Source organism: Rattus norvegicus, chromosome 2, assembly GCF_036323735.1.
Source record: "Rattus norvegicus strain BN/NHsdMcwi chromosome 2, GRCr8, whole genome shotgun sequence".
Taxonomy (NCBI): domain Eukaryota; kingdom Metazoa; phylum Chordata; class Mammalia; order Rodentia; family Muridae; genus Rattus; species Rattus norvegicus.
In genome coordinates this window covers 172,129,386-172,153,371 of record NC_086020.1, presented here as the reverse complement: position 1 = coordinate 172,153,371, position 23,986 = coordinate 172,129,386, and the positions used below count along the sequence as shown (strand labels likewise).

At 43.5% G+C, this 23,986-nt stretch overlaps 1 protein-coding gene across 18 annotated transcripts in view; it reads left to right on the top strand.

The window, feature by feature from the left end:
• Window positions 1-11,510, top strand: part of Arfip1 (ADP-ribosylation factor interacting protein 1) — an 82,603-nt gene extending 71,093 nt beyond the window's left edge. For 17 of the 18 annotated variants that reach the window (XM_006232545.5, XM_006232539.5, XM_039103009.2 and 14 more), the window contains one exon: window positions 9,747-11,510. In XM_006232545.5, coding sequence (XP_006232607.1) covers window positions 9,747-9,902 — 156 coding nt within the window. In that variant the 3' untranslated portion in view covers window positions 9,903-11,510. The remainder of the gene's footprint in view (window positions 1-9,746) is intronic. The other variant, NM_021763.2, reaches the window with a different exon arrangement.
• The last annotated feature ends 12,476 nt before the right edge of the window (window positions 11,511-23,986 follow it).

Genomic DNA, 23,986 nt, shown 5'->3' with positions numbered 1-23,986 from the left:
CCGTGAAAATAGGTACTGAGTCCTTTAAGCCTTCATGATGTTCAGTGATGGTTCAAGCATTCACTACAATGTGTGCATTCTTCCCCGTGCCATCAAGCCTGGCCCACTGGCTTCAAACACTGGCTCTGACTGTCTGTCTGTGCTTATTGTTGGTCTAGAGAAGCAGATTGGCTCGAGCAGCCCATTTGTTTTACACAGTTCTTGTGTGCTGGAACCACCGAGAGTGTGAGATAGATGGTTTGAGGTCACTCTGAGGCTGGAGTGTAGCTAAGGGTAGAGCTTGTCTAGTGTGCTTGAGTGTTCTAGATACTAGAACTCAGCACTAGGAAAGAAAAGGCAAATGGCAGGTATTTTAAAGCTATGAGTATGTTGGGGTTAGGGTTAAATGTTTGAAATCATCCAATAAAACCATTTAGGGTATAAATCTAAAATTAGGGGCTTATTTGATTTTAAGAAAGATAAAATTACTCTTACCTTAAGATACTGTTAATTAGCTATGACCATCAAATCCTGGTTTGTTTCATTAGTTTATATTTTAATGACTTAAAAGATGTTGGGTGGTCAGAGAAAGATAGACTGGATTTTGGATAGAGTGTTCAATGGCAAAAAAAATGCACATTTAAAAAAATCAGCTATTCTTGTAAATAAATCGGTTATTCTGAGTCTGAGGTTGATATAACAATAGTCGTTTATTCTCAGAGTATTTTGCATAAAATAGTAACCTTCTTGTCAGGGATTTCTTTGTTGCTATTCATGCTAGGCAGGCACTTTGCCATTGAACTCTTTCCCTAGTGTAGAAGTTCTTTTTTAATACTAAGTGTATTATTTCTTTTCTAATCCATTATTACCATCTTACTTCATGTATGGATTATAAATTTTATTTTTCAGAGAAAAATTCAGAGGGCTAAATAAAATGGTTGAGCAGAGGAAATAATGCATGGAAACTAGAAAGTGTTTGTTTTGTACACACACACACACACTGTGGCTCTGACTTGGCATACCCAGACAACTGCAGGGGAAACACAGCACTTAGGAACTGAGGTCGGAAAACGTGGAGGACCATGTTTGGCTTGCTCACCACAAGTACGTTCAAGGGGAATGCCACATCTGGTTTACTTAGTTTGGCTTTTCTCTAGTGCTGGGATCTGGAGCCCGGGTCTTGTGCTAAGCTGCAGACCTCAGAGTTTAAAATGATTGTGCCAGAGATTAAGGCACATGACTGTGGTTACCTAGGGTGTACTAGCCACAGATGCCACCTCAAACTCAGCAGGTACTTGACAGTGTCCCTTGGTGAGTGTCCTGCCTTCGCCTCTTGAGTGGCACCAGCCCGGGTTGTGTGGAACTAGGGATTGAACCTGGGATTTTATGAGTGTTAGAGGAGCACTCTAGAAGCATATTCTTGGAATGTTTTTCTTATTGTCAAACAAAAGAATGCCAGTCTGTTAGTGTCTTAGTATCCATGCCAGTGATCAGCTGTGTAATTGCTTTCACAACTGGAATGTGAGTACTTGATGTGTTCACTCACATAGGTCAAGTGAGATGAAATGATAGAGGTGGGAGAAGCGTGTGTGATGCTGAGCACAGAAGGACCTGTTGACAGTGTCCAGATGTGACCTGCCTACATTTGGATCCTGTGAACATTCCTTTACCCATATATCTTACCAACGCTTTGGTTACCCACTCTCTGTTCCTTTGGTCCTCCTGGCTGCTGCGCCTGGTTCCCCTCTCCCCCTCTCCTCACATAGCTCAGGGTCCCTGCCTCTGACTCTGCTCTCTCCATTTCTATAATAAAACTTTCCCTCCGCCATACCTAGAACCATCATGTTTCTTTTCTTTTCCATTTTACTTCCTTTTTTCATTCACTTGTAAGAGAAAATATGCAGCATTTGTCTTTCTTAATCTGCTTTCTTTTACTTAACCTAATGATTTCTGGTTTTTTAATCCATTTTCCTAAAAATACCTTTTTTTTTTTTTTTTTTTTTTTTTTTACAGCTGAGTAAGATTCCATTGTATATAGGCACCACATCCTCTCTATCTGTTGATAGGCATTTGGTGCTTCTGTTTCTTCGCTGTTGTCAATAGTAAAGCGATGAGTGTGGATATAAGGATTCTTCTGTGGTGAGGTTTAGTGTCTTAAGATAGTTATAGCTTTCCTGGGAGCCTTATGAGCCTCCCTCCAGGAGGGAGCTTTTCATTCTAGGGTGTCTAGACAGGGTTTCTCTTTGTATCCATGGCTGTTCTGAAACTCACTCTGTAGAACAGGCTAGCCTTGAACTAGCATGGCAGTTCTAGACCAGCATGGGCAGTATGGTGAGATGATGAGACTTCACCTAAAAAGCCACAGAAACAAACAAACAAACAAATCAGTCCCTCCTATTTAAAACAGATACTGGACTAATGAGATGTTTCAGCAGGTAAGGAAGCTTGCCTCCAAACCAAATAACAAGTTTAATCCTGGAGAGCCACATGGTGGAAGGGGAGAGGTAACTACCTCGGGTTGTCCTTGGATTAGGCCATGTTTGTTCTGGTATATGTGTACACATACAAAGAGATGTTTCAAATTAAATTTTCTTCTAAAGAAAAAGCAAAATATATACAGCTAGACTATCTTTTTAATAACATGCCTAACCATTTCTCCAGAATAAGTCTCAAAGTAAGAGTTCTGCTTTCCAAATAGAGAGCCACAGCCTGTAATTCCCTGCTTTGCTTTAGAGCCTGGTGATCATTTCTGTGCTAGAAAGAGAAAGTGAGTTAACATAAGCGCGAGTTACCTCCCATCATTCTTAAAGGACAAAGTAGGAATCATATTTGCACATATGATAGTGGTTTCCAGCGTCCACATTACTGTTTTTCCTTCTAAACCCAAGTAGTGGAGAAGTGTTTAGTGGTTGTGGTATTGCCTCCTTCCCTCTTCAGAAATCAGACCAAGAAAAAAAAAAGTCTATATAACATGAGCAAAGAGAACTGTGAGTTGAGAGTTGATTTTGAAATAAGACTTATCCAAATCTTACCCTGAACTGCTTCGAGCAGTTTGCAGAAGATGAGTCGAGATGACATCCAGTTGTGGCTGGGACAGGCACACCAGACTGACCAGGTTAGTTTATCAGCCTTGCTCATATTTCCAGCAAAGTGGTGTGTTCTAAGGACATGTGTTGGTTGGTAGGTTTAGGGATTGGTGTTCGGGTTTTAGAAACAGTGTCTCATGTAGCCCAGCTGGCTAGCCTTGAACTCACAGAATAGCTGAGGGTAACTGTGAGTTTGACCCTCCTCCTGTCTTCACTGAAATGCTAGGACTACAAGGCATGCATGTCTTCTGATTCTTCCTGGTTAAAAGTGGCCAGCTTATGTGCAGGGTAGGTTGGCGTTTTGGGTTTCTGTTGGATATGGTAGAGGAGATGTAATAAATAGTCCTGCCTTTTACTTTCGAGAGGATTCACCTACAACTGTGTGTACTTCTAAACCATGGTGCTAGACCGTACCTGTTCTATAAATGGTGGTGTGGGCTCCTCCGCTCCATATCTCGCCGATACTGCTAGCCTTGAGCATCTTCAAGTTGGTTTGCCTGGTTTTGTGGTTTTGTGTTGTGTATCAGTGGTCAGTTTGAGATTTGAAATGGGGCACTATTGACCTGGGCTAAGCCTTAGTAGTTTCTATCCCTTGGGTTGGTTACACTTAGTAAGAGTTCAGAGTAGAATCTCAGGTGAATAGTAGGGTTTGAGTTTAACTTTTTTTGCTTCTTGTGAGCATTCTGGGTTCTTGTCATGACTTGGCACTTTGCCCTTGTCAGAACTCGTCTGTGCTTTGTTGTGTGTGTTCAGAAAAACAACTTGATAAGGGTTTAAAAAACATTTTGGTTTTCTGTCCTCTTAAACTTAAAATCCTGATTTTCTCTTCTTTTGTGGAACTGAACAGCGAACCCTGGACCTTATACATGCTAAGCAGGTACTCTGAATGAGCTTTGCCCCAGCCTTTCTTCCTTCTTAAAGCTCAACTTGGAGTTTTTAAATTTCATTAAAGCATTTCTCTTAAGAAAATGAGATCAGAATTTTGTAATTTGTGTAAGACTTTAGATTCATAATTTTTCTTAAAAGTTAGTTTTCCATGATGTCATAATGCATTGCTATTCAAGAAAACGGTTTTGTGAATAATGGTGAGTGAGAATGGGACTTTGTTTTCAATTGGTTCTATACTGCATAGTGTCCAAATGCCAGAGTCATGGGACTTTCTGCGTGACTCTGTCCACTCTTGGACACTAGCTCAGTGAGCTCTCTCGTCTGTTAGAGAACTTTAAGGAGTTAACTACCAGTAATACCTGCCCACACTCCCAATACACTGTTTGTCCTTCTGGATTCAGGAACACCTGAATGGACAGAACTAATTCTGACCAGGTCAGGAATGGAGTAATGGAGTGAGAGGGATTCTGTTCGCTGTGTTTCTGGATCATTTCTGGGACATTTCTGCCCTAGCCTGCCTCTGAGCCTCTGTGTACCCAGTGCTCTCAAGCCCATCCATGGTTGTCAAACTCTTCTAGAAGACTCCTGCTAACTCTCCCAGCTTCTTTTGAAAATTAGTTTTAAGAACTCAGATGCTCCAGCAAATGTCGTGCATGGCTTCCTTTCCTCCAACAACTTTCAGATTTCCTCCTTCCCACCTGCCCCCTTCCCATGTCACCAGGCCCCCCTTCAGTAAAGCATTGTGTTGTGTTGTCACTGCTGCTGGCTTTAATTACCTCACAGAAACACTCCTCCAATGAATCCATATGCCCAGCATTTAGTCAGTGAACACTGCTCTGCGAGTAGTCTGTAAATGGAGGGTTTTGTATATTACATATTTGTATCTATGTAATCCACAATTTTGTTGTTTTAGAGAGTGCTTACTGCTCTAGAGCCAGTGGAACCTGGGAGAATAGAATGGATAAATGAGGGAGACTAAAGTCTCATGCAATAGCCAACTTTATTCAGAGCATCTGACAATTTATACTCAGAGGGTCAAGAGGAGTCATGTGAGTAAAGTTCAATCACAAGGGCAGGCCACCTGTGATAGATAAGCTGCACTTAAAGCATAAGACACATGTGGCAAAAACATAATTTTCCATAGAGGCATATAAACAAATAATAATAGCCAGTTGTGATGAATAATTTGAAGTAAATTCACTCCTATCTGATACCCTGAAGGGGTACAAAAACATAAGAATAATTTTGTGTTTCTGAAGAAGCTGAAGTCACAAGACTCTTGTCTTTCCCTTGGAGTTTTCTTCAAGCACTCAGAAATCTCACACACTTCTTAGACCGTGTTCCTACAAGCCTGAAGTCTCACAACTGGACTAGAATTCAAGCCTCCTAACTGGCTCCAGAGTCCTGCTTTTAGTTAAGCACACTGTTACACTGCTGTTCAAGGTACAGCTCTTAAAAGAATAGTGGGAAAATATAATAATACATAATATATGATAATATAATGATGGGAGGATGACCTTGGGAGACAGAATCTGTAAACCGAACACAGCCATGTGGGAGGTAAGGGAGGATGGAGGAAGGGCACTAATGGTGTAAGTCAAGAGTATAGAAGACAGCAGACATCTCTAAGGAGAGGAAACCTCTGCACTGACAGTTTGTTTGTTGTTTGAGATGTGTTCTGTGTGCTCCTGGCTGGCCTCAAAAGTATGAGCTCTTGAGATGCTTCTGCCACAGCTGGAGAAGCTGAGGCTGCAGATGCCCGGCCATCACTTGTAGATAAGTAAGTGCGTGCATGCGTGCGTCCGTGCATGTTTGTGCGTGCACTTGAGATGGTGGAGGCAGTGCCTTCTCAGCTCTCTACTACCATTTCCTAAGGCTTCAGCTGTGATTTGCTGAATCGAATCACATGAGTCAGACATGGAGCTCTCTCCTCTTCTGTCCTCACTTGACCATACTGTCTTCTTGCTCTCACTCCCTTCCCAGTGCCACGTGTCTTAATAGTTTTTCTTCTTCTCCGCCCATAGTTGCTTTAGCCTGACAGGCATGTGAGATAATGACGTGATATTTCAGGAGCCTAGTGGAAGGCTGAGAGGGCCTACTCAGATCTGCTTTTTCTTCTAGTGTCTTCCTGGAGAGACAGACGAGGAAAAAACAAAATGTCGATTTGAAGTAGCAGGGTGTTAATATCCTAGCAGTTGGGCACCTCTTACAGGATGGCCTGTTGCATATGCTGAAGCTAGTCTTTTGCTCCAGGAATTGGGTATATTTAATGTAACTCCTATTTTCTAGACTTACTGGGTAATTTACTTTGAAGTGCCTCACAATATGACTATATTTATTTAGACTAATAACTTATTTTAACTGGGTGATGACTGTTGTTAAGTTAATTCTCTGAATTAGGTGTGTGTAAGGCTGAGGTGTAGCTCTTGGGTTGAACAGCAGTCTGGTGTGCATGAGGATTGTGGTCTAGCCTTACTGTCTACAGGGCAGTGCTCACCCATAGGACTTTCTGTAGCAACCCCCATGGTGCTAATCTTCCCAGGATGCTGTGGAGGTGGGAGGAAGTGTCTGGTGTCATCTTTGAGTAGCTCATTAAGAAAGCCTGGTTCCTCTCTGCCTCAGTAGTGTGTGTTGGGAGTTGTTCTGCCTTTAACAATTAAGCACTGTGTGGTCTGTTTAGGGCACTTGACAGATGATGCTGGTGGCTTCCTGTAGGTCTCATTGGTCTGTTCACTAGCAGAGCTTCATAAGGGTTCTTTGTAACAGAGCACACTGTGCTTTAGTATATTTCATTTTCTTTCTTTGTGGTGTTAAGTTTTAAAGGTTTGTCAAATTGCCTGTCACATTTTTGCCTGTAATAGTTATGTTACCCATCTTGCTCTTGGTAAGTCTCTGTTTTTGTTGTTTTATGTATCCCTTTAACCACAGAGTTTTTTCTAAAGATATGAGTAGTTCATTAAGTTTTTTTTCTGCTTTATATGCACAGAAAGACCTATGAAAGCTTAGTGTTGGGGCTCGGGATGTAGTTTATGGATAGACAGGCGTACACAGGCTCTGGTTTCTGTCCTTAGCAGTGTGCACACACACACTCACAGGTTCAGCATCGTCCTCATAGCTTCAGAAAGCCTCTCTTGTTTGCTCCAACCCTCGTGTGAGGTTCTTGCTCCACTACCGCTGCTCTTGGGCGTGCTCTGCCACCAGTGTTGGTCTCTAATTCTTGCTTAGAAGTGTTCTCCAATGCTTATGGTCTCGTGAGTGCTGGCTGCTACACTAGGTGAAAGAGCATGCAGCCATCCAGGAGTGTGACATTCCCAAGTCCTCACACTCCAGTCTGTCTCCTGGAGGTCTAGCTTGGGCATTTAGCTTTTTGAACTGAGAAGTTTTGTTTTTCTTTCTGTTTCTTTTCTTTGGAAGATTCCCTATGGGTCTGGAGACAGGACCCAGTAGTAGAGCATGCGCCTCAAAATCATAAGACCTTGGTTCAGCCCTCAGTGCCACCCCCAACGAAACAGGTTAAGTAAAATAATACAAAGTTTATTTAATAAATGTACTTAGTGCACTATTGAGTGAAATACCTCTGTACAGTGTTAAAATTATTACATTATTATAGTGCAGATGTTGCAGATATCACAAGTGTAGATGCCGTCTCTTAGGTCTGCTTGGACTAGTGCACTTTGGATTTCTTGCATTTTGGAATAGTCACATATGTACGATGAAGTGTTAGGGAAGAAGCCTAGTTCTAAGCACAGGGGATACTCAAGGACATACCTTTACACGTAGCCTAATGGCGAGCCATGTACGGTCCTGCATTTGGACCATGCATGAGGTCTAGTGGGAAGGAGACTTTCCACTTGGTGTCCTAATCAACACTTAAAATATAGATTTTGGGTATTTGGGAATTTTTTTTTCAAATTGGGTTGTTTAACCTATAATAAGATTTTTATAAATTTGAATCATTTGAAATTGTTTTGCAACTGCTCTTTTAATACTATTTAATTTTTATAATGGTTTCTCTTTATAAGTTTGGGGTGGCCCATACATGCATGCAAAGGCCACAGAAGGACCTTGGGTGTCCTGCTGTACGCTCTCAACTTTATTCCTTTAAGACAAGATCTCTCACTGAACATGGAGCAGGGCTGTGCCCAACAAACCCCAGTGGCCTCCTGCCTCAGTGCCCACAAGATTCGGGTTGTAGGTGTCCATACAGTGCTGCTTCGCTTTCCTTTCTTTTCTTTCCTTTCCCCTTAGTGCAGTTGCTAAGGCTTTGAATGCTCCTCTTCATGCTCACATAGCTCGTGTTCTTCCCACCCGGCCATCGTCTCAGCCCAGCTCTTCTTTATTCAATAGCCAAAGCAGTGTGCAGTGCATCAGAGAGCAGTCCCAGGCCCAGCGCCTGATTGCACAGCACAGTGCCAGTCAGCTAGCAGTCTTTCACTGTCAAAATACAGTGGTCCCTCATTTGCTATGTAGTTCAAGAATCCTACGAAATAGAAGCACAAAAGCACAGGTATAGTAGTACTTTTGATAGCTGAGCAAAGTGGAGAGTAACTTTGAGCCCTTGGTAGGTCACTGCTGGGAAAGCCTTAGGCAGAGGGAAAAATACTTTGTAAATTTTATAAAAATGCAGTCAAGCAACCTACACTCTTGGGTTCTTGCAGCTCACCCATGTTGAATTAATCAGTGACTTGTTTCTTTCTGTTGTTGAACATTATCCACCGATGGGAATGCCCCAATGTGCCTAGTCACTGTGGTTGACATTTGAGTGTTTCTGCTCTGAAGCTATCACGAGTAAATCATCCCCTGACTCTCACTAACCCAGCCTGACCGAGCATCCCTCTGTATGCACCTAGGTTTTCATTCTCTTAGGTCAGTATCTAGGAGTAGAGGAGTTGGACCACAGATGAGTCGTGTGCTTAACTGTTAGAGACTGACAAGCTTTTCCACTCACAGTTCCACAGACCGTGCTGGAGTTCATCACTCCTATCATTGCCAGTGGTAGGGTCACAATGTGGGATTCATAGAGATTTTCCTAATAACTAAAGATGCAGGAAGTTTTCCATGTGCCTCTCTCTATATTCCTTGGTTAATAACTCTACAATCTTTTCCCATTGCATGTAGAGGTGTTCCCATCTTACCAAGTCATTTATATGCTCTATAATCAGCTCTTTACGTGTTCACCTTTCCTTTTCACAGGGGTGTGTAAAGAGTCAATCTAAAAACAGTGTTGGTGTGTTCTTGGTATCACTATAAGTAATAAGTAGTTGGAAATAACTGTTATATGAGTTTAAATAAACTGACTTTCTGGGCAGCATTAAAAGTACTCGGCCTCCTCAGATTTATATAAAGCTTGTCTCAAAGCTGCCTATAGCTGGTGTGCGTCTGGTGCTGTATTGTAGCATGCTAATGTTCCCTTTTCTATACCTCTCATGCTTTAAATACACCTAACTCCAGGAAAAAATATGATGGTATTTTTTGTTAATATTCTCAATAATGTTGTTTGGAAATTTTAACAGGACTGGGTATTAGCTCATTGGTAGAGTAGTTTCCTAGCCAAATGCAAGTTCCTGAATTCTATCTCCTGCAATGCAAAAAACAAAACATCTAAGTCGACCTGTCCCCTTTGGGTAGTGAAAAGGTCACTGAGCAGACATTATGTACTCGGTGTTTGTGAACGTTGTCATTATATTAGAGTGGTTCTTTGGGTGACACTTAAATTAGAGGTGTAGTAAATCTCACTGTCTCGTATGCTGCCCATGCTATAATGCTTGGCCCGTCTCTCCGCCCTGTCCACAGGTTAAGGTGTTACGCAATCAACTGGCCCTTTTCCACAGTGCTGTTGCTGCCTACTTTGCTGGGAATCAGAAGCAGCTTGAACAGACTCTCAAGCAGTTCCATGTCAAATTGAAAACCCCAGGAGTGGATGCCCCGTCTTGGCTTGAAGAACAGTAAACTCACCAGGAAAGAAGGACAGTGTATTGTTAAACAACTAATAAACTAGTAAGAGTGAAGTAATGTGGGAGGTGTGAGGTGACCACCATCGTAGTGGCTCCTGCACAGATAGCTTTTAATTTCCCTTTTCATACCGTAACAATTGAGCTGTTAAATTTGATGGGAAGGTAGGTGATTTTTATGTAAACATAATTTCTATAATTCTAAACATAATAATCTTCCTTTTTGAGAAATCCTTTTTGTACTGTGAGGGTTGATGGCTATTTCTGTAGTTTGAAATATTTAATATAGATTTGCACTGACAAGATAAAAGTTCAAGGCTTTTTGGGTCCCAGAAATGAGGGCCAGCTATAGTTTTCCAAGGGAGGTTTACATGATTTGTATCAGTGTCAGATATTTTATATATGAATATATTCAACATCTTTAAGAAGTTCATGTTTGTGTATTATCTTTTAAAAAAAGAAGCTATTTTGCAGAGTAAGTTTTATGGTGTCCTGCAGTCTCACCCCAGGGACAGCTTGAATAAATGATTGATTGGCCCATAGCTTGTTGCAGACACACTCTAAAATTTAATTTGTAACACTGTAATTTTGTTTAGATATTTTTAAAGGCCCGGGAGTCACACTGTCATAATTTTTACAACGTATTTAAGCTCATGAATTTGACAGTTGTGTTTGCAATTTTGATTTATAATGAAATCTGCTTAAGAGGGGTAGGTTTGTTTGTTTGGGGTTTTTTTTATTTACATGTGGACAGAATGGAAATTCTTAGCAGTTTCTAGAGTAGAAATTTGTACATTAAACAGCTAGTTTGGGAGTAAATTCCATTTTAATAGAAGAGAATTTTCAGACCATGTTCATTGGCTTCCATGCGTGGCTGTACCACTTAAGCCTTAAATCACAGACATGTGCCTTCGCAGATGCAGTAATTCTTGCCCAACCATTGTACATACATGAAGAAACTCCTACAGATGACGCAATTCCTCTGTAACGGAGGGATTTTTTTTTTGTCCTCATAAAACCACACCTGAGGAGGATGGCGAAACCAACTTTTGAATTTTTTGTTTGGTTTCTCTTGATTCCTCTTGAAGAAGGGGATGATGGGAGAATGTTTTCCACTTGGTTCATGAAAAGATTGTATAAGGTGTGTGGCGGTCATAGGAAGGGAGGATCCGGTGCTGGGTTACTTGTGCAGCACTTGGTCTTATGTATGTGGTTGGCGTGTCTACTGTGGTTCCTCAGTGATGTAATCTTGGTTAAATGTAAAGTTCCTTGATTTTGTCATACGTATAAATGAGTGTTCTCAGAGACACCACTTCACCTGTTATTTCTATTGTGTCGAAATGAAGTACTTAAAATTACTGTCATACGTGACCTTTGTGGACTGTATGATGTGTTACATTTTTAGCTGGTCTTTTTTATTAATACGCCTGTTTTGAGTGCTTAATATAATGTGATGTGATTGTAAGTCGTGAGCCTGTTTTAAATCATTCCCTCCTGTGTACTTGTACTCTGAGAACTCTATTTTATTCTTCCTGCAATGGTTAGTTACACTCCGAGTGTGCCTCTGTGTGAATCCTGTCTTCTTATTAAAGTGGCTGCTGCAGTATCCACTTGCCCTGGCCTCAAAATTTTAAATGAGAAGTAACTATTTGGAACTTGAGAGAATATTCTTTTCTGATCTTTAAGGGGAAAAAGGTGCTTCTCTTACTCTGCCATCCTCTAAGTCATTGTTTCTTCTCAGTCTGAATCTCTCAGGCGCTGAACACATGCAGTCTCACCAGATTTCAGTGACAGTTGTAGTGGAGGAGCTAAATATTAATAGACTCATGGAGTAATGATTTTTTTTTTCAGAAAAGCTAAAAACAACAGTGATTTCTGAATAGTGAGCACGTAGGGAAGAGAAGTGCAGCCTCGTGCCAGACAGTGGTGTGTTCATTTGGTTTCACAGGTGGCTCCCAGCTACTGTAGCAAATAAAAGTCAGCAGTGGACCAGGGGCTCCCTTGCCGTCTGCAGGAAGTCACCTGGCAGGCCTGAAGTTAGGTGCCTAAGCTGCTGGGCTGTTGGTCTGATAAACTCGGGTGGAAATGTCCCTTAACCAGTGGTTATTCTTAGGGTCTGTTTGTAGAAGAGAGGACAGGCTGTCAGAATGGATGCACACTTCAGAGACGGTTCTATGTTGCTGGTGTGTTTTCAGGAGTAAAATGTGCCCATATGTAGGAAGCATATGTAGGAACTGAGCATATATTTTAAGCAAAAATGTAGAAAGTGAAATGATTATTGAATCAGCAATCACTTCGTGGGTGTTGCTGTTCTAAAGGGAGCTGCTGACCAGAAGATAAACTAAATCTGAGGAGTCTGGAGATGAGCCTCAGAACAATGGGGGTGGGGCATGGCTCTTCTCACATTAAAACAGATGTTATTCCAGGAAAACAGACACTGAGGAAACCAGTTCCCAGTCAGGCCGAGTGCTGAGGCTTCAGGTGCACACTGCATCGTGCTTGCACATCCAGCACGCAGTATGCCACCTCTCTGGCCCTCCTTCTTTTAAACCAGAGTCTGAAAGGACCCCAGACTTGCCGGAACAGTCTGGTTAAGTCTAGACTTCTTTAAAGTCACTCCCAGATTGCCTCCCTAACCCCTGCAAATGTGGACAAAGCACATTGACTTTACCTGAAAGACTGATGTGTCCAGGTAGGCAGATAAAATAAGGGCACTGATAAATCATGACATCTGGTGTAAGACAATTCTTGGTATATATATAACCTTACAGTTCGATTAGAGATTGACGTGGTAACGAGATGGATGCACTTGCTTGGTGTTAACAAGAAAGCAGTGTCCAGAGCCACGGAACGGCATCTTTGTTTCTCAGAGCTGATCAGGATTTTGATTTCTAATCAACTGTCAACACCAAGAGCACCCTGATGACCTGAGTTCAGATAGTGTGTCTCAGGGTTTTACTGCTGTGAAGAGACACCATAACCATGGCAACTCTTACAAAGGAGAACATTTAATTGGGGGCTGGCTTACAGTTTCAGAGGTTCGGTCCATTATCACCATGGCAGCATGCAGTCAGACGTGGTGCTGGAGGAGCTGAGAGTTCTACATCTTAATCCATAGGCAGTAGAAGGAGTCTGTGTGCCATACTGGGCAAGCTTGAGCATAAGAGACCTCAAAACCCACCCCGCAGTGACACAGTTCCTCCAACAAGGCCACACCTAATAATTCCACTCCCTAGGGACCAAGCATATAACTTAGGACCAGACCCACTCAAACTACCACATACATTGTGGAAGGGGACTCTTGCAACTTGTGCTTTGACTTCCTTCCACACACAAGCATGTTCTTATAAACACACACACACACACACACACACACACACACACACAGTCAGTCAGTCAGTCAGTCAGTCAGTCAGTCAGTCAGTCAGTGGGGGTAAGGGACCGGAGAGAGAGCACAGCAGGTTACTCTTCCAGAAGTCCTGAATTCGGTTCCCAGCACCCATGTCAGAGACTTGTAAACTGACTATGCTAGTTCTAGGGGATCCAACTCCTTTTTTTTTACCTCCAAGGGCACCACATAAATAGCATACACTGATGTACTCCTGTCTTAATGAGGGTGTCTGTTGCTACAGTGAAACACCATGACCAAAAAGCAAGTTGGGGATGAGAGGGTTAGTTTGGTTTATACTTTCATATCATTGCTGTTCATCAGTGATGGGAGTCAGGTTAGGAACCTGATGGCAGGAGATGATGCAGAGGCCAAGGAGGGGTGCTGCTTAACAGCTTGCTCAACCTGCTTTCTTAACCCAGAACCATGATCCCAGAGACTGCTCCCCCTAACAGTGTGTGCCCCCTAATCACTGATTAAGAAAATGCCTCACGGCTGGATCTTAATGATAACTCTAGTTTGTCAAGTTGACATAAGTCTAGTGAGCACAACATACACATAAATAAAAAAATAAATATATATCTGATTTTTTTAATTACAAATTTTTATGTTGGTCTAGGGCTTTCTAGTTATGAATTCACTGTTTTCTGATCAAAGATGTAGTTAATTTTGAATTAGTTTTGCTTTCCCAATGCCATACAATCTTTTTTTTTAATTTTTTTTTATTTATTCATTTATTATATATAAGTACACTGTAGCTGTCTTCAGATACACCAGAAGAGGGCATCAGATCTCTTTACAGATGGTTGTGAGCCACCATGTGGTTGCTGGGAATTGAACTCATGACCTCAGGAAGAGCAGTCGGGTGCTCTTAACCGCTGAGCCATCTCTCCAGCCCAATGCCATACAATCTTAACTATTATTACAATGTAACAGGAGCTATTATTAAAATAGAAAATCTAAGCCACTTTCACTAAATTCTGTATTTTCTCTTAAAGGTTTCCTGCCCAGCAGGTTTCCTTGCATAAATGGTTCTTCGTGATAAACTGCCAAGTGGTCCACCCCAGATGTACTAGACACGAAGGCTGCACTTCAGGGTTATGTATAATAAGGAAGAACTGTCTGTTACTCTATCCGCACCGGGAAGAGAAGTTAGGCCCAGTCTGAGAAGCCACCACCATTGCTGTTAGTTTACTAATACACTGTTGGAGCTGGGAATTTGGGTGCCAGTTGTGAAACTGACCACCAAAAAGAAAAACACTTAAAACTTCTACTAGGGCCCACATGCTTTTTGGGAAATACAGCCTTCTGTTAAAGACGTGAATTTAATGAAGTCTGTTCAGATGACCATGAATTGTTGAGTCACAGGAAAGGCCTAAGAGCCAGGCAGTGGTAGTACACCCTGTTCCCAGCACTTGGCAGAGGCAGGGGCATCTCTGAGTTTGAGGCCAGCCTGGTCTACAGAGTAAGTTCCAGGACAGCCAGAGCCAAACAAACCTATCTGGAAAAAAACAAAACAAAAGGTCTGAGAGGAGTAAGATGCCCGCTTAGGTGCTTAGGGAAATGCTCAGTTAGAAAGTGCTTTCTGTGCGAGCGCGAGGCCCTGAGTTCATACCCCACATAAAAGCCAACTGTGGAGCCATTTGCCTGTAACATCAAGCGTTGAGGAAGTGGAGACGGACGTTTGCTGGCCACCGTGCTAGGTGAATGGGAGAGCTCTGACTTCAGTGAAGACCCTCTCAGAGACCTATGCCGAACTACAGAGAAGACATCAGACATCGCCCTCGACCACACACACTTAGAGGTGACCTTCTGTAACAGATTTTCTTACTGTTCTGCTTCTGGCTTTGTTTATACAAACACGGTGTGTTTGTATAAATTATGTCAGGGTAAAATGTGGGCAGCATAGATAGCAAACGGAGAAGCAAGCCATGTCATATTCATGCTGTCTTGGTGTCTTTGGTGTCTGAAGTAGCCATCAAAGGAACTACAGACTCTCATTGTGGCAGAAAGAGAAAAGTCACTTTGCTTGTCTCATAGAGGGGTCAACAAGCAGTGAGGTAGGAAACGGTGGTAAATGGTCCCATTGAGCTACCTGAAAAGAGATGCGAAGTGGTGACACTTTTGAAGGAGGAAAATACCCAAGAGAAATTATATATGATGCCTCATCTAAAATGCGTACATTGTCTTATTGTGTGTGTGGACAGATCAGTGTCACAGCACAAGTGGAGGACAGTGGACAACCTGCAGGAATCAGTTCTCCTCCTACCACGTAGGTTCCAGGACCCAAACTCAGGTTAGCAGGCTTGGCATCAAATGCTTTTACCTGCTGAGCTATCTAGACACTCACATTTATTTTCCCTCTAAATGATTTCTGACTATGCTAGAAAGATGTGTGCGTGCACGCATGCGTGCGTATGTGTGTGTGTAAAGTACATATACACCTATACATATCACCTATAGTTAGGGGAGGTAATTACAACTTTCCTTGAGAAATATGCAAGTGCTATGGCCAGACACCGCCCTCTGAGGAAAAGGCACACATGCAGTTTTGTTTACTTGACTCTGTAGTTCGTAGTTTAAAAAGCCAAACAGCTGTATGAAACCTTGAGAGAACAGCTGATTACCTTGAATGTGTTTGATGCGTGAGAGGTTTCGCATGAAGTCTTTAGCTCTGCCACTATGGGGATAACATTATTAGATGTGTGCCCACAGCACATGTGGAAGGAGCATGAACTTTGCCTTTAAAGTGGTTGGTTGCAGCATATTGGTGCATAGCCATACGTCCTTTTTCACTCGGTGTTTTTGGACAAGGGCTCACTCTATATCCCTGGCTGACCAGGACTCAAGAGATCACGTCCGTCTGCCTCCTAAGTGCTGGATTTAAAGGGATGTCCTTAGGTGCCCAGCAGGAAAAGGTAATGGCAAAGTGCTATGAGGTGGGTGGTGTGTATGTGGGGTTTAACAGTAGTAATCAACTTTTCTTAAAATTTCATAATAAAATTAATTTTTAAGTGGCAGTTTGCTCTAGAAAGGCAATAGGATTCTAACAAACCTTTTTTCTCCCACTAGGGTGGCAATGGCTTTTTTTTTTAATATAGTCAGTGACACTTCTATATTATAGTGCGTAGTTCTAGAATGGGTACTGCCCACCCCAGCATGTGAAAGGAGCAGAGAGGACTGCAGTGGCCCGTGAAAGCACAGAATGTGTCCAGGAAGCGAGACCGAAGCTCGCAAACATATTCCCTAAGCCGGGCACTCCCCACCCTTCTCCTCAGTTCTTCTCTAACTAGCTATTGGAACGGTCAAGGGAATTAGGCCCAAAACAAAGCTAACTTAATTTTAGCCAAGTTAGAATGATTCCTTCCGTCTCGAATGTGTGCTCTCTGCTCGTGAACAAGCGTATAGTATAGTACTTTCCTACACTAACTTTCTAGTTTAAATTCTACCTGACTGCTTAATGGGTTTTTTTTTTTTTAACCTGAAAAGGTACCTTTTGAGGTAGCCAGGTTTTCCCCTGATTTACAGGGATAAGCTAATCGAGTAGCCTGATTGTATAAAGATGAATCCTAGACATGTGTGTTCTCGCAGGTCCCCTCTTCTACCCATCCTCTCCCAGATAAGACTGGGAGCATTACTCTAGACCCAAATGTCCTAACTGGCTCCCACTCATAAAAGAAGACACTGAAACCCCGCAGTGTTTGGGCAGGGAGGTCTAACCATGGTGATGGTTACTACAGAACTGCTGCTATCCCGGGAGCTGTAAGTGTGAGTGTAAACAGTCATGAGTATTTGCTGAACGGCTAGCATTGACCTTTATTGCCTGGTCCCACCGACACCCTGAAGAGGACCACATGGTTCCTGAGTCAGGTGCCAGCAGGCTCTCCTTGGAGGACAGACTCCCACTCATTGTTGAGACTTCCTGTGTGTAGGTTTATAAAAACATAATCCGAGGTTCTGCTAGTGAGGTGTGGCGATACTGCTCGTCTGGGTCTGACCCTAGGATAGCATCCCCACCACCCTCATCTCAGTATTTACCTTTCAAAAAGTCGGGATTTGCTTTGTGACTTTTAGTTAGCGTTTTTCTCCTATTGAGCCAGCTGTAAAGTAAGAGGAATTAGTTAGAAATAGTAAGATGAACAGCTCTTAGTATGACAAACTGGTGTACTGAGATGGTGCCTAAACTCACAAGGAGAGGAAAAAGTCAGCACTGAGGCTGGCAGCAGGCTCGGGTTCTAACTTGCCTCTTTGTCCTTTTAAAACAAAACCGCAGTGACATAATGGGCTGTAGTGCTGTGTTGGGGTTTTCAAGACTTCAGAGTCACTATTTGTGCCCATGAGCAGAGCAATGAAAACAAGTCTTTCCCCCCCCCCCCCTTCAACACAAGTCCTTGTAGTCCAGGCCACTTCAGACTTCCTTGCCAGCAACCTCCACAACGACCTTGGTTTATTCTAGAAAGAACTCTGCCTGTTTAGTTCTTGGAGCTCACTCTTTACTGTGAATTCCTGCTTGCTGGTGGTGAATTGGGTTCACCCAGCTAAGGAAGCATTCACAATTGTTAACCTGCTGATATCTCAGTATTACAGTGTTTTCCTCCTCTGGTCCTCTTTGCAGCCTTATGCCTGGCTCATGGAAGCAGTTCGGCTCCAGGCTGAAAAGAGCCACGCTGCCTTCTTCCCAAGGGCATACGTAGTCTCTCTCCAATTGAAGTCAGGGGTCCTCCCCTCTCTCAGGGTAACTAAAACAGTAGAGGCTCCACATGGAATGCTTCGGTCCCCATCCTCTTGGCTGTGTTTTTGTTTGGTTGGTTTTGGGTTTTGTTTTTGTTTTTATTCCACCTGGAAAAAAAAAAAAAAACGTCTTCATCACTCTCCTCAAGCCCTGTGAGAGAGAGCTAGTATTGTTTTTCAGTCCACTTGTGGGCCGCCTTGCTTTAGGTCAAGCACCGGCATGTCTTCTGAAATGTTAACCGGCCTGTGCAAGCCTGCGTTTCTTCAGTTCACCATAAAATGTTATGATGCCTGACTGTTGCCTTCATGTTTTTATATCCTGCTTCAAAGAGCTTGCATCAAGCTGATGGCTCCCTCCATACTCTAGAGGCCTGTGGAAGACAAGAACTGTTGTGAACGTTTTGTAGCCTTCCCAGTGGCTTCCCTTTCAGCAAAAGGAATTCCTATTACCGAGGTCTCTGGCCTTGAGTGACCGAAGACCCCTGTTGTCACTGGGTAGTTGTAGGGAAGAGAAGGACCAGTTCGAAGAACGTATCGATGGCTGAGTATGGAAGCAGCTGGCTAACCAGATAGGAAGTCTCAGTTCTGTGCTTGTGGCTGTTGAGGGGAAAGAGGGGTGTATATTGCAGCATGGTCTGTGAACACAACCCCATCCTTACTGCCCAACCAAACCGTACATCAATCCATTTTAGAGCACAATAATCCCTTTGTAGGCTTTCAAGCTTAACACCCACCCCCCCTACCAGTCCAGTTTTGCCCAGTGACATTCTCATCAGCAGATTATGGCTGGGGACCTCTCAGGGACAGAACAGAGGGGCTCATCGTCCCAGAGTTTTCAGGTTATCATCAGAGCATCAGAGCAGGAATGCAGAAGTGAGACCAGGGGAAAATATTGGGAAACTTCATTACAGGGTCTAAGTACACACAAGAGAGAGTGTGGAGAGACAGAGAGACAGACGGAGACAGTCACACCGTCTCTGGCTAGCTCACTTTAGGGCAAACTTAAGAGAGAGAAGGATTCTGGATGTTCTATGGTGGGTATCCTGGGAATAGATGGGGATTTTCCTGGAGTAGGGTTTACTTACCCTCTCTAGCTTTTAATAGTTTCATGTGCTTGCCGCAGTGTCAGATGCATGATGACAGCAGACAGCTTTGCAAAGTTAATATGGGGATGCCATTAGGATAATGCATAGATCAGATAGCTATTATCAGATAGCCATGTTAGGTCCACTGGTTTGGGGTGGTCTTGTGTCTACTGCATGAGCGGGCATATAAAACAGCTCTCTAGAGCACAGGCCTCCAGCCATCATGAAGACTGCCTCTCTTCTCCCTCTGCCTGACTAGCTCCCCTCAACCCTAGGGTTGGGCAGATGAAATGGCAGTCATCTGAGCCTTGTAGGTTCAGGGCGAGATGGGTTGTTAGAAGATCAAGCTGTTTACAACCTCAGTTTCCCACTAGAGGCCAGCCCAAGTGCTTCCTTTTAGAAGGAAAAGAAATGAACCCCCAGCCGTCAAATGTGAGGACTATAAATACAGGCACATACATAGTCTAGGGCGCATGACTGTTTTGAGGTCATCCAGGAAGACCTCAGGAGCTATACAAATGGCTTTCAGGAGCTCAACAACAGCTTTGAAAGATATGCCCTTTATTGCAGCTCAATGCAGGAGAAACTGCATGACCGGAGACACATCCAAAAATACCAAGTAAAAGCCCTTGTGGGTCTTCTCAACAGCTTTGGTTAAAAGCGTGTGACTTTTATTAAAAGTCTGGATGCTAATAAAAACTGGATGAGTCAGAATCTCCTCAGCTCCCTCAATGCCCAGCCCCTGCTCCAACTTTGCCAGCTGTTCATTTAGATGCACCTACCCCACCTCTGCACACCCGGGTCCCTGAACGTCAGGCAGTTCTGTAGACCCTGGACCACCAGCATGGAGATCCCAGGGTTCCCGTCCCCAGGAGCTCCTTTAGGTTACACCTAGTTATGCACAGTAGACAAAACAGCCACTCTCAGAAACTGGGGTCCTTATAGACAGAGCAGTGCTTATAATAGAGGAAGGAAGGAAGGAAGGAAGGAAGGAAGGTAGGAAGGAAGGAAGGAAGGAAGGTAGGAAGGTAGGTAGGTAGGTAGGTTAAGTTGGACACCACAAATCCTCATGATGGGAAATGGGGGCTGGGGAGGAGATGTGTGGATCACACCATTGTCCTCTGCAGTCTTTAGACTCTCTTTAAAGCTGTAAACGTTTATGGTCCCAAATTTTGGTTAAGTAGGAATTCACAGTAGCTTGCCATTTTCCTGGGAAGAGAAATTGCTGTGTGTGTGTGTGTGTGTGTGTGTGTGTGTGTGTGTGTGTGTGTGTTGCCATTTCCAGCATAAAAATGAAACTAATTCGTGTGTAGGTGTACTTGCCCTGAATCCATTGCCCTCCTTCTTGTAAAGAAGACACCCAGATTAACTGTCCAGTCACCCTACAAGAAGCATGGCCATTCAAAACCCTAAATTCATGTACCTGTGCCTTCCACAAAGGTCCTGAGTGTATTGAGGAACTGAAGTTTCTTAGAAACTCTGCCGCCTTTCAGGAAAAGAAAATGTGAAGCAGTTAATGCGGTCCTCTCTGCAGCCCAGGCCGGGGAAGTCATCGCGGCAGAGTCCGTTGTGCAAATGTGTTTTACTGTATTAGCTAATAAACGTTTAATAGCTACCACACAGAAGTTGATTGTATGCATGAAACACTTCATTAAAGAGACTTAGGAATGTTAGAAAATGTTTTCCATCCATCCTAAGATACTGATTGTCAAATATTTAGTACCCTTTTCTTCGGAAGGAAGCCAGGAAGAAAGGATGAAAGGTAACTCCTAGCCTTAACCCCAACAGACGCAGCTCCCTTTCAACCTTAGTCTGACCAGGCTCACAAAACTATGTAAACAGGAGCTAATTACAACGCTGAGCATTCCATAGGATTCTTTTTGCACCCCATGTCAAGCTGAACTTGACCAATAATATCCGCAACAAAACACCCTCTGTGCTTGCTCAGGAAAGTGGTTACAGATACTTCTCTGTGTCCACTTGAGAAGCATGAGGATTCTGGTTAGGGTCTAGGCTGCATGGAGCCTTGAGGTCCATTGCAAACAGCCCCGAAAGCAAGCCAAGCCAAAACAAAACACATATTATGGGGGGCTGGTTGGATTATTACCTATTGGAACCTAAGTATGATTATTAAACCTGCTTATTATTAAAAACAGAGACTTACTGCAAAAGCATTATCTTCCAAGCTTTCACTAAGCTAAGTATACTCTTAATTCCCAAGGGCGCAAAGGGGCTTTTTTTTTTTTTTTTACAAGTTACTAAGTCAACAATTGGTCCTTTCTCTCCTACCTTTATGTCTCCTACAAAGTCTTCACATAGTATTCCCACAGGAAAACACTCTCTCTCTCTCTCTCTCTCTCTCTCTCTCTCTCTCTCTCTCTCTCTCCCCCTCCCTCCTTCCCTCCCTCTCTCTCCCCTTCCCTCCCTCCCTCTCCCCCCTCCCCTCTCTCGCAGATTCCTTTGTTTGGGAACTGCTTATACAATTAAGAGTTATGGCTTCAAATTACTCTATTTGTTCTTCTAGTGTCTTGGAAGGGTAAACAACTTGAAAAGCTAAAGCCAGTAGCAAAATAAACAGGCATCTGACCATCCTAACGTCTATCCAGGCCCACATGCTTGTTTTGGAGAAGGAAAGAAGGGCTGGGTTGCTACAGCCCATTTCAATGTCATGGGTTCTGCTCCAAGTTGGAATGTTGTTGTCACAGCCAACGTGCTCTAAACACTGAACTGGGGATAAACTAAAACAGTAGGCACGGTGAAGGCTTTCTGAGGAAATTCAATGTATAAGACTGTCTCCCTCTCCTTTTGCCTCTTCTGTGGTCACTTTCCAGAACTTTCACACATACACACCTGAAAGGGATAAGTGGACAATTTCCTTCCAGGCAGGCAGGGACAAGGGTCCTCAGATTCTGATTACCCCATACCTATGTTGGGTAAGAGTTATTTTTAGTCTCTTGACCCTTACCTCAAAGGGCTACAGTTACTGTCAAGTACAACCTCGGGGCGGGTGGTGGGCGGTGTGGATGCTGCTGCCATGGATACTAACAGAGAAAGCACATGCGGTAGAACATTTGGAAAGTGTTGCTTAGCATCTGACCAAAAAAAAAAAAAAAAAAGTCTACTCTTCATGACCAGAGCCCAGTTAATGTTTACTAAGCATAAAGGCAACTTTACTATTTAAATCCTGGAGCCTGGGAAAATAAGTTGGCAAATGTTGTTTGAGTGGAACATGGCTCCGGGGTTAAAGGTGCCAAGCCTGTGACTCAAGTTCCATCCCCTAGATCCCATGGGCAGAAGGAGAAAACTGGCTCCTGAAATGGTCTTCTACTACATGCACACATCACATACACACACATACGAGTGCGTGCGTGTGCACACACACACACACACACACACACACACACACACGCGCGCGCGCGCCACATGCTTCGCCACATGCTTTATGAATAATTGGAACAAAAATGGGGGTGAACCTCACAGAACTTGTATGGAATGTTATGACTGACATTTGCATTTTTCCAGTGTTAGGTCAAGTTCGCATCCAGACTGATAACCACAATCTGCAGGCCCTGTTTGTTGTGTGATTTCTACTCTTTAGAGGAAATGGTGCGCCATTCTCTCTTAGCAGTGGCAGCTGCTAGGTAGATTTGTCAGCCTTTCCTTTATCTGCCGGACGATTTAACTGCAGAATTGGCCATTTCTTTCCTTCTGCAGCTTCAGACCAAGAGCAAGTGGCCCCATCAGGTGTATCTTTGAAGAAGAACAAAGATGAAAAGACAGCTCAGCAAACACCAGTCTACTATAAACACAGGAGAAGGAACGAAGGGAGGGGGACGGGGAAGATGGATTTAAAATCGGCTTGTTGCCTCAGACGTGTGCCTGGGGGGACTGACTTCAGGGTGCCCAGGGACCAGTGGAGTCAGCACATAGGCTAAATCTACTCCTTTAGCAAATAAGTCTGCTTTATAATGATGAAATGTGCTTTAGAAAGGATGCCGAAATGGAGTCATGCCAATTTGAAGGTTTTGTTCAGTCCGTGGTTCCTAATGACAGAGTAAACACTATGGGGTGGGGGGGTAGAGGGTGGGGGGGTGGGACAACTGAGAGTGTCTCAGAAGTAGAAGCCAGAAGAAAAAAAAATGCATTTGGTGACAGGAATGGAACTTTCTGGAAGACTATTCTAGAAGAGGGCAGACAGAGCAAGCTGCACAGAGAGCAGGAAAAGTAGGTAGTCCTGAAAGACATTCTGCTGGCCCTGGATGATGCCCTAGCCATGCTAAGTAACTAACATACTTAGAGTGTCTTGCTTGCTTAGAGGCTGGCCGCACCACTTCCCCAGGGGCAGCAGCAGCGCCAGCATCTATCTACCTTGCAGCCACGAATGTGGTCCCCCGGCTGCCTTCAGGCACACTGCTTCAGGAGCCTCCTGAGCCTCTCCCGCAGGCTGGTTGGCACATTTTCCTACTGTAGATGAAACAAAGCTCTTTGCTGTCACGGCAAACCTAGGGGAGGTGTGGACAGCATATGCATATATTGCTTCCCAGACGGGAGAGCTCTTCAAACCATCTACTGTGCAAAAGGAAATCAAGTCTTAATAAACAAGATCTATCCCGAGGGGCTTCACACAAAGCTGCTTATAGGAAGGGGAAGCCTAGATGGCAGGGGACGATGCAGGGTGCCCCTGCATCATCTGAAGGCCACATCTATGCACACACGACCCACAGAAGTACACAGGCCGATGTGGAAAGCCTTAAGATCGACCTGTTTGTGTAGTTACCCCACAGCAGTTTCTGGGTGAATGAATTTGGTGAAGAGCAGGAAGAAGTCTAAGCTTTGGGACACAGGTGTCCAGTTACACTTCCCTTAGGTGGAAATCAA